The sequence below is a fragment of the Otolemur garnettii genome, unplaced genomic scaffold, assembly GCF_000181295.1.
Source record: "Otolemur garnettii isolate 467f Iridium unplaced genomic scaffold, OtoGar3 scaffold00065, whole genome shotgun sequence".
NCBI lineage: Eukaryota > Metazoa > Chordata > Mammalia > Primates > Galagidae > Otolemur > Otolemur garnettii.
In genome coordinates this window covers 1,243,646-1,253,997 of record NW_003852460.1, presented here as the reverse complement: position 1 = coordinate 1,253,997, position 10,352 = coordinate 1,243,646, and the positions used below count along the sequence as shown (strand labels likewise).

At 48.3% G+C, this 10,352-nt stretch overlaps 1 protein-coding gene across 1 annotated transcript in view; it reads right to left on the bottom strand.

Moving 5' to 3' along the window:
- Positions 1–10,352, bottom strand: part of ASMT (acetylserotonin O-methyltransferase) — a 12,664-nt gene extending 2,312 nt beyond the window's left edge. Inside the window, exons 1-6 of the mRNA XM_003793079.1 lie at positions 10,284–10,352; positions 6,590–6,764; positions 4,704–4,833; positions 3,578–3,646; positions 2,534–2,652; positions 495–635 (exon numbers count right to left, since the gene is read on the bottom strand). Of these exons, the coding sequence (XP_003793127.1) occupies positions 495–635; positions 2,534–2,652; positions 3,578–3,646; positions 4,704–4,833; positions 6,590–6,764; positions 10,284–10,352 (703 nt within the window). The remainder of the gene's footprint in view (positions 1–494; positions 636–2,533; positions 2,653–3,577; positions 3,647–4,703; positions 4,834–6,589; positions 6,765–10,283) is intronic.

The window sequence follows — 10,352 nt, the reverse complement described above, 5'->3', positions numbered from 1 at the left end:
AAAAAAAAAAAAAAAGAAAGAAAATGATTAAAACTCAAAGCTCATTTTAGGGTGACAGAAATTTGGGTTTGGGATAATTTTCACCTGTTGTGAAGTAGTATTCTTCTTTTGATGTGTTTCTCCGTTATTTTAAGGTGTAAAAGCCGTTCTTCTCCCTGTCCCTGCCCTCTCTCAACGAGGAACATTAGGAGCCGTGTCTCCTGGGAGCCTGGTGACACAGGTGATACAAGCAGCAACACGTCCTCAGGACAGGCTTTCTCTGTTCCTTGTGAATTGAGATATTTAGTGAACCTGAGGTCTCCTTGGAAGTGAAAACTGTGTACCTCTATGCCCCTTTGTGCCCATGGCAGTTTTAAGCCTAATGAGGGGGTATCTCAAGGGTCCAGGACATGCCATGCAGAATGCCCACCATTCCCATGAGGATTCACCCCCTCAAGAGCTCCGAGATCACATCTAGGTCACGTCGAGGACAAAGCCAGCACAGGGGCACCCACCTTGGTGGAAGCCAATCCGTTCATCCTCCGAGGATGGGAAGTGCTTCCTTGCCATCCGTACCACTTCTGGGATGTCGAAGATGGTGACCTTACACTCAGGGTACAGAGAAAGGCACTCCTTGGCAAGAGCCCCAGAACCACCTGGAAGGGGACATAGCACACTGGAACCTCAGAGAGGAACCCATGACCTTCCAGGCACCCCGACGCCCCATCAACCCGGTAGGATATGAGCTGGGGACACAGTCCTTCCCCATGTGGTGTTGAAGTCGCATCATGATCCACGTGCCCCTGAGTTCAGATGCTCTTCCTGGCAGGTCTGACCCCGCCTCCAAGCTTCCCCACGACCTCCGCCAACTTACCTGCATCTTCTTGTGTCCAGTGCACCTGTCTGGGTGAGGGCAGATCACAGCAGGGGGAGAAGCAAACCTCAGCCAAGTGAACAGCAAAGATCAGCACAGTATACACTGCAAGTCTACCCCGGGTCCTAGGACCCTCTGCCCCGGCATTGCCTGCCGAAGGTTTTCTTCCTATGCTGCTCCCCAGTGGAGCAATTCTGTATCCTGCTCTTGCTTATGATAACTAATGATAACAATGAACTTGAGAAGTTGTTCCAGTTTAGAGAAGCTTCCTCAGTTTACCTTCCCTACAGACTTCAGGGTGCCCTGCAGCTCCAGGGACCATGAGCTGAGCCCCATGAGCAGGTGGTATGAGTCCTGGATTCCTCACAGGTAGCTCAGCTAAAACTCCAAACCTTTGCTTTGTTCTAAAAGCTGAGCTTCCCCTGACCTGGGAGGAAGGAGCACCTCGGGCCGACATCAATAGATGCCCCTGCTGGACAGGGCCTCCTGAGCTCCCATTTTCTGTACTCAATGGGAACTCACCATTCTGGAGCCTCCACTGTGGGAAGGCAGCATGGGATGGTGCCGAAGGTGAGAGTATTTGCCTGATGCAGCCCAGCAGTTGGGCCCCAACTCTGACATTTTGACCTTGATTCTGTCACACACTCCTAAACTGAAACCTTCTGGGACTTGCAGCGCCCAGACACTAACCCACCAAAGGTGCTCCAGCAGTGCCCAGAGGCCCACTCCTCTGCAGTCCATCCTAGCACAAGATTCCCCAGGTTGAGGGTGGCATCTGCCCTCCTGAATCCCCTCAAACCTTCCCTCTAACCTGCTAATATGTTGCCTGCACCACTGCTAATTGTCATCTCTGGTTGGAGAGACAGGATGCCATTGCTAACCCTAAAGAATCCATTCTTAGCTTGAGTGTGTGGCTCACTGGTCTAAAGTACAGAGGATTGGCTCAGTGCTCGTAGCATAGTGGTTACAACGCCAGCCACATGCACCAAGGCTGCCGGGTTCAAGCCCAGGCCCAGACCAGCTAAACAACAATGACAACTGCAACAAAAATTAGCCAGGTGTCCTGGCAGGCACCTATAGTCCCAGCTACTGGGGAGGCTGAGGCAAGAGAATCACTTGAGCCCAAGAGTTTGAGATTGCTGTGAGCTGTGATGCCATGGCACTCTACTGAGGGCAACACAGTGAGACTCTGTCCCAAAAAATAAGTAAGTAAATAAATAAATAATACAAAGGATTCATACAGAATTTGGGGTTCAGAGGGCCAGCACACAAGGAGACAAGAAAGGGAAAGAAGGTTTGTTACTCACAGGTCAGAAGATGAGGGTTCAAGCCACGCTATGGAGATAATGTGGGCACCAGGTTTGCTCAGGAGGCAGGGTGAATGGGAAGGTAAAGTGGGAAGGAGTTTTTACCACGCAATCCAAGGTAAAGAACAACGGAGGTGGAGTGAGGCAGACTTAGGATTGACTGGTGTGAATGACTTCCTCAGGCTCTGGGGTATTGGGCTATCCCTAGTTGCCTGAGGGCAGGTGGACAGTGGCCCAGAGTGTGACCCATCCAGGGTCAGCAGAGCTGCAGGTGTCAGAGAGCCAGAACCCAGAAGATAAAAGCCATGGCCAGCTAACACAGTCCACAGAGAGACAGCGAGAAACAGCTCTGACGACCGGGGCAGGCACTCACCGCCAAGGTCACAGATCAGAGGGAACTGTGACAGGTCAAAGGCAGTCAGCACACGCTGCCCAGTGATGCTCCACACCTCCTGCAGACCCCGCATGAACTGCAGCTGCTCCTCCTCCGACCTGGCACACAAGACCATGCTTGCAAGTAAGATTGTACAAAATCCTATGAGGACCCTGCAGGCAGCAACATGGTGACCCACTGTGGGGAGAAGAGCTGGGCCCTGTGAGTACGTGTGACAGCCATATATGTGTGTGCCATGCAATCTGTGCTACCCTAAAAGGACATGATTTAAGATGTTGGGCGCCAGTGCTCACCAACTCCGGAAAACCTGGAGTAGGCTCAGGAAGGGGGAGTACTGTACTCCTCAGCTACTGTACTCCTCAGCCAGCCAGAAATGCTGAATGTGTTCATTTCATCACCAGCTCGGGGTTGTGACACCACAGTTTCATGCAAACTCAAAGTTGTGCCCACAAGAGCAAAGGGAAGCTAAGAGCCTCAGCCTTGCCAGGGGACATCTAGTGAAAGGGAAAACAGCACCTCCATTCTCTATGTAAATGTGGGGTTCCTATGGGGCTCCCTGGAGGGAACAGTGAGTTAGTATCCACTCAGGAATCTGAGCAATGCAGACATCAGAATGGCAAAATCTAGAGGGCAGACGGAGGTTATTTTAAACTGAATACAGGGTTGTCCCATGTGCAGCACATTGATTGATTCTTGTAAGTCTTCCAAAGTAAGCATCGTCTCCCAGTCGGTGGTTTCAAAGTGGTTGAAGAGGAGAGAGAGGGGTGGGGAGAGGGGATATGGGAGGAGGCAGTGTATTCAGGGGGACCTCACCTAATGTGCATGATGCAATGGTACATTTCAAAATTATTAAGAAATGAGTATAATTGTGATGGATGTGTTACTTGGTTCAAGGTAAACATTTCACATTGTATATCGAACCACTGCCCTGAACCCCATAAATGCATCCATGTACAAAGTTACGATTTAATAAAAAATAGTTAATTATAAAAAAATAAATAAATTCAAAGCGGTCGGCATTACCTGTAGATGGCACTAAAGAGCTCTTCGGAGGGAACGCCGAACACCTGCAGATACTGGTTCTTCCCTTCTCTGAGAAACAGGGCAAAGGACTTAGTTACTTCATATCACTGCGTGCAACGCAGGTGGCCACACATGCCCGCCTTAAATCCCCCATGGAACAAATGTGAAATATGAACAAGTCACCCACACACAGAGAAATTCCTAACCAATGCACCTGCTCAGAGCTGAAGGTGCAAGGTGACCAAGGAAGGAACGGACATCAGTGAGCGACTAAAGGATGTTCAGTCAGGGCCACAGGCCACTGTGCAGACAGCCGGTGTCGCTGGGCACTGGCTTTGGTCCTGCCCAATATTATCGCTATTATTATTATTATTGCCACTTAGCTGAGTGACTTCCAACATCAAAACAGCAGAGTATTGGTAACCCTTCCTCGCATGACAGGAGGCTCCTCTATCATCTATCTATCTATCTATCCATCATCTTATCCAATTATCTGTCTGTCCATCTATCATCCATGTATTCTTTCTATCATTTATCTATCATCCAGCTATTATTTCTATCATCTATCTATCTATCTATGGATTGCTCTATCACAGTAGTCCCCAGCTAAAGGCCATTTTACACTGAGAGGACATTCGGCAATATCTGGGGACACTTCCAGTTGTCATAACTTGGGTACAAGGTGCTACCAGCACCTGGTGGAGGGGCCCAGGGTCACTGCTCAGCACCCTACAGTGCACAGGATGCCCCACCACAGACAGCTACCCAGCCCCAAATGTCAAGAGTGCCAGGGTTGAAACAGGCTGACACGGAACAAGTAGTGACAGCCGGAGCCTGTCTCATGTGCTTGTGTCACCGTGCTGTGAATCACCCTTCTTCCTTGCCTTTCACCTGGCAAAGTGGCTTAGCTTGCTTTCCCTGGGTGACACACCCCTGTGGAACTAAGTGGACGGTTGGGTCAGCACGGAGGAATTCCAAGTCCCTGCTGTGGCCTCCCTTTCTCACACTGCCTCGCTCATCTCTACAAAAGCGCTCACATTTCTCCTCCCCCGATGCCCTCTTTTTCACCAGCCCCCAGGGCACCCGAGATGCAGTCCGAGCTGTGGACACCACACACTATGCCCACCTCACAGCCTTGGCCAGGTGGCCCCAGCACCGGTAGGTCGTCCCGGCCATGTACAGCAGCATGTTACTCTGAGAAGTGGGGCTGACCCTGGCCAGGTAGGTGCTGGAGAGCTCCGTGTTTTGATACAAAGCTGAAAACAAACAAAAAGAACAGAAGGAAAACACCTTGGAGTCCAGGTCATCCCCAGTATTGGCAGAACACCGATAAGAACTGATTTAAAGGCTCGGCACCTATAGCTCAACCGGCTAAGGCGCCAGCCACGTACACCTAAGGTGGCGGGTTCGAATCCCCAGCCTGGACCCGCCAAACAACCATGATGGCTGCAACCAAAAAATAGCTGGGCGCTGTGGCGGGCGCCTGTGGTCCCAGCTACTTGGGAGGCGGAGGCAGAAGACTCGCTTGAGCCCAGGAGTTGGAGGTTGCTGTGAGCTGTAATGCCACGGCACTCTGCCCAGGGGGACAGCTTGAGGCTCTGTCTCAAAAAAAAAAAAAAAAAAAAAAAAAAGAACTGATTTAAAAAGAGACAAATGGGGATCGGTGCCTGTAGCTCAGTGGTTAGGGCACCAGCCACATACGCCAAGGCTGGCAGGTTCAAACCCGGCCAGGGCCTGCCAAACAACAATGGCAACTACAACCAAAAAAAAAAAAAAAAATATATATATATATATATACACACACATATATGTATTGTGGCAGACACCTGGATTCCTAGCTAGTTGGGAGGCTGAGGCAAGAGAATCACTTGAGCCCAAGAGTTTGAGGTTGCTGTGAGCTGTGATGCCATAGTAAGACTCTGTCTCAAAAAAGAAAAAAATCTCGTAATAAATGACAGCTGACTAGTCCACTGTCATTTTTTCCCTTCATTCTTTTTTCTCACTTTCTGGATAATCCTCAGAGTGGCTATGCACACACCAGCATTGCAAACTCTAAACCAGGGGTGTCCCACCTGCAGCCTGTGGGCCGCATGCTGATTTTGTGAGGACTTTTTTTTTTAACTAATCTTTGGTATCAGATATTACAAAAAATATGCATAGTCCTTTTTTTTTTTTTTTGGCTAATCAGCTTTTGTTAATGTTTGTGTATTTTTTTTCCCTTTTTCTTTCTTTTTTTCTTTTTTTCCTTTGAGACAGAATCTCAAGCTCTCACCCTGCGTAAAGTGCTGTGGTGTCACAGCTCACAGCAACCTCAAACTCTTGGACTTAAGTGATTATCTTGCCTCAACCTCCCAAATGGCTAGGACTACAGGTGCATGCCACAATGCCTAGCTATTTTTTTTGTTGTTGTTGTTGCAGTTGTCATTGTTGTTTTAGCTGCCAGGGATTGGGTTTGAACCCACCAGCCTCAGTGTATGTGGCCAGCACCCTAACTGCTGAGCTACAGGTGCTAATCTTGTGTATTTTTTTTTTTATTGTTTGGGATTTATTGAGGGTCCGAAGAATTAAGTTATACTGATTGCATGTGTCATATAAAATCCCTCTTATAATTGTGTCCTGCCCCCAAGAGGTGTGTCATACACTGTGATCTCCCCATTCCCTTTATTTCTCCCCTCCCCCACTCCCTCCTTCCCCTACCCCACCCCTAGTAAGATAACTCTTCTCCCAATGTCCAAAAGACAACAAATAAAAGGCTGGACACCCTGCAACCCATGTGCTATTGAACACGGCCCCCCACCCGTGTTTGTAAATAAAGTTTTATTGGAACATGGCCATGCCTGTTCATTTGCAAAACATCTCAGGCTGCTCTGATGTTGGCATAGCACAGTTCAGTAGCTGCTGCTGACTCCCCAGAGCCTGGAAAGTTGAAACTTTTCTGATCTCGCCCTTTACAGTGAGTCAAAGTGGGCTGCGCCTCTCAAGTGCCCCATTCAAAACTCCACAAGCTCTTACCTCTTCCTCCTCTTGTTTCTACGTTAAGCAGCTTCAGGGACGCACACGTGTCCAGCAGAAGCTCCGTGCCGTGGGAGCTGGTGCCCAGACGGGCCACCACCGTGGCCAAATCCAGGGGCTCTGGGGCCTCGGCGAGGAGGTCGAACACACCCAGCTCACAGGCAGCAAAGAGAACCTTGGAGCCGCGGCAGAGAGAGAAACAGTTGTCAGGCCCACACTCACAGAGACACGTGCACCATGGCTGGCCAAGGGGACATGCTTTTAACCAGGCCACCATGTACAACGATGGGGCTGACGGTGGAATGCCCGGGCAATTCCACCCCAAAATATGGCAAGCTGCATCTTGAGGAGATATTTGCACCCCTGTGTCCATGGTGGCTCCCCCCCCCCAGTATCTCAGACCCAGAAGACACACACGTGTCCATCCAGATGTGAACAGGTAAAGAAATGCGGGTTTTGGTGACACCTGTGGAGGCCCCATATGTTGGAGGTAGCAGGTTCAAACCCAGCCCCGGCCCAAAAAAAAAAAAAAAAAAAAAAGAAATGCAGTTTTTCCATACAATGAGCTGTGACTGGGGCAAGAGCCTTAAAGACACTTTATGCATAAAACAAGCTACACTATGCATGATTCCATTTATGGGAAATTTCCAGAGCAGGCAAACTCAGAGGGATGGGAAGCAGAGAGGTGGGTGCCTGGGGCTGAGGGAGGAAATATCCTGGAGCTAGAGTCTCATGGGGACATGTTTCACTCCGGGGAGATGAAAGGTTTGCAGAGCTGTGTGAACGTGCCCGGTGCCACTGAACCACAGCCGTAAAAAGAGTTCACCTTTTATCTCTCTGTCCAAAGTCACACCTTCAACTGATACATAAAAAAGTAAATCCATAAATCACCACGTGCCTTACTGATGTGCTGCGTGAATGTGACACTCAAAGATAGTTTCTTGGGACTCTGTGTCCTGCAGTGCTTAGGAGTCACACCATCTAATGGGCATGTGGACAAGACTGCAGATAAGACGCACTCCCGCCGGAGCCACAGAAGCAAGTGTTTCCTTCTCTTTTAGGAAGCCCTAAAACCCTGTGTGTGTGATGGAGGGAAACATGCCATGTTTCCTCTTAGATTCCATTAAGTCGTACTCTTTTCTGGTGAGATTTATCAACTGTGTAACTATGGCATTCGGGGCCAGGTGGTTCTTTGCTGTGGGAGGCTGCCCTGAGCGCCTGGAGCATTGATTAGCCCACCTGGCCCCTAGAATCCTACGTCCCAGGGTTGACCAGCAAATCCGTGCAAAGACCACTGTTTAAAGTCCTCTTAACTCTTACCCTGGTGACGTCACGTGAACCTTTGTTAAGATTGTTTTACCTCATGGTCTGTTAAGTTTCCATTTCCACTCATTCTCTTAAGATTGGATTGATTCTCGTCCTGGTGAGTTTTGTTAACTAATTTTTCTGTAACGGTGCATTACATTTTATCCTCCTAGGGTTTAATCCTTAAGGTTTTATCCTTAAGAGGATAAAACGAAATACACCCTTAACAGAGAGCCTGAATTAATTAAGCCTTGTTCTAGGAAGGTCATATGAATTCTCGTTCTGTTAATTTTGTCTTAACTAATTACTTTGTTGAGGGTGGATCAAGTTTTGTCCTATTAAGGTTGCGTTAACTCCTGTTCTTATTAAAGCTGTATCAACTCTTGTTTCATTAATGCTGCATTAACTGACTGTGCTGGTAAGGGCCATTAACTTTTATCTGACTGTTAAGGTTATATTCACTCTAGTTCTGTTAAACTTGTGTTAAGACACATTCTGCTAAGGTTATATTAAGTCCTATTTGATTCAGGTACATTGGCTAACTGCTTGGCTAACTGACTTTACGTTTCACACTGTTAATGTTATATTAACTCTTGTCCTGGTACCGTCACATTACAATGTATTATTCTGTCAAGATTTGATTAGCTCGTCTTAAGTTTGTATTACACATCCTTCTATTAACTTGGTACATAGTATCAACTCTTGTATTGTTAAGGTTGCACGAACTCTGTGCTGTTAAGTTTTATTGTATCAAGGTTGTATTAATTCCTGTTCCCTGAAAGTTAGGCTAACTGCTCATTCAATGAAGGCTGAATTTCGTGTAGCCTGTTACAATTGTATTATTCCTGCCGTATTAAGACTCCTTTTCAGTTAAGGTTCTATTAAGTTTTATCTTATTAAAGTTGGACTAAGGTTTATCCTATTATGCGTGGATAAGCTCCTCTTGTACTGAGGTTGCATTAACTAATGATTCTGTTCAACTCGTGGCCACATGGTATGAGATGTACTGAAGTGATTTTTCTCTCAAGATTTGTAACCCATGTGACACCATTTTGAACAAGCAGCAAGTGCCGTACCGGCACTGGGCATCCCCACTGGGCTACGTGTGTTCAGAAAAAACATATACTAGAAACAAATTCCTGTGGTTTCTGTACACAAATGCTCCTTGTGCATATTACACTGGCCCCAAACACGTGTCTGTTACTAACAGTTGGGAGCCTGCGGGTAGAATCCAGAGGACTCAGGAACTGAGACGGGGCGGTGGGGGGGGCATTTCACTTTAATTTTCACTGGCCTCCACCCTAGACTTAGCACTCCCTTTAGCCACGAACGTATACAGAAACCCCAGTGGCAACTCAGGACCCCGTGGCTCCATGAAGAGGAGAAACCTCTGACATTCGCAATTCTGGCCTGGCTCATGGGTGGCCAACCCTGCAGGCATCTGTCTGCCCCAATGGTGCAGGTGTGAGCTCTCACAATTGAAGTTTTCCTCAAAAATAAAATAAAATCCCACCTTCCAAGGGTAGAAGCCCACCCCTTAACGCAAGCTTCAGATGCTGTAATGCCACCTGCGTGTTTTGGTAGATATCTGATGCTTGGAGCTGCTCAGGTCCTCACTGACCACCAGACAGAGATTCAAAATGCAGGTGCTATTCCACACAGCATCCTCCCCAGCTTGTGAGGGGCCACCCCAGCGGTTAGGGTCCTGATTCAACAGACCTAACATTACCAAATCTCTGAAGAAATAAAAACGAACTCTGACATATGTCTCTGTTCTCAGAGGAAAACGCACACAACACAAAACTCACCACTCACCATTTAAAAGTGAAGGATTCAGCTGGCACATCGGCACAACGCTAGGGGACCACACCCTCTGTCTAGTTTCAGAGCACATCTGTCCCCCCAAAAGAAGAGACTCCCTGTCCCCATTAGCACTGATTCCCCGTCCCCTCCCCAGCTCCTGGAAACCACCAATCCACTTTCCAAGGAGCCACCTGTTCTGGACATTTCGTGTAAAGGGCTCCACAATATCTGACCATTGATTGGGGCCTGACTTCCTCCCCGAAGCCCACTGTCATCCAGTGAGAAGTGATGCCCCGTGGCACCTTGCAGACACACCTTCACAACTCACCACTGTTTGAAACACCTCACCCTGTTATGTGGCGCGTCCATAAACAAACACATGCATGACTCGACTGCAAAATGCTTCCACTGTGCCCATAGCTGTGGTTCGATCGCACCTGTCTGTTTTGCAATCCTACCTGTCTTATTTTAAGCTTTAATGAACAGCCTGCTGAGATTGGGTCTGTGGATGTGGACACATCCCCGGGAACCTGAGGGCAAGAAGTGGGCCTCCATCTCCCTGGTCCACATGCCATGGACCCCATACCTGAGACACCATGAAGCCGTGGCAATACTCATTCAGGAGGCTCCAGGCAGGGTCCTCAGGGGAGCCCAT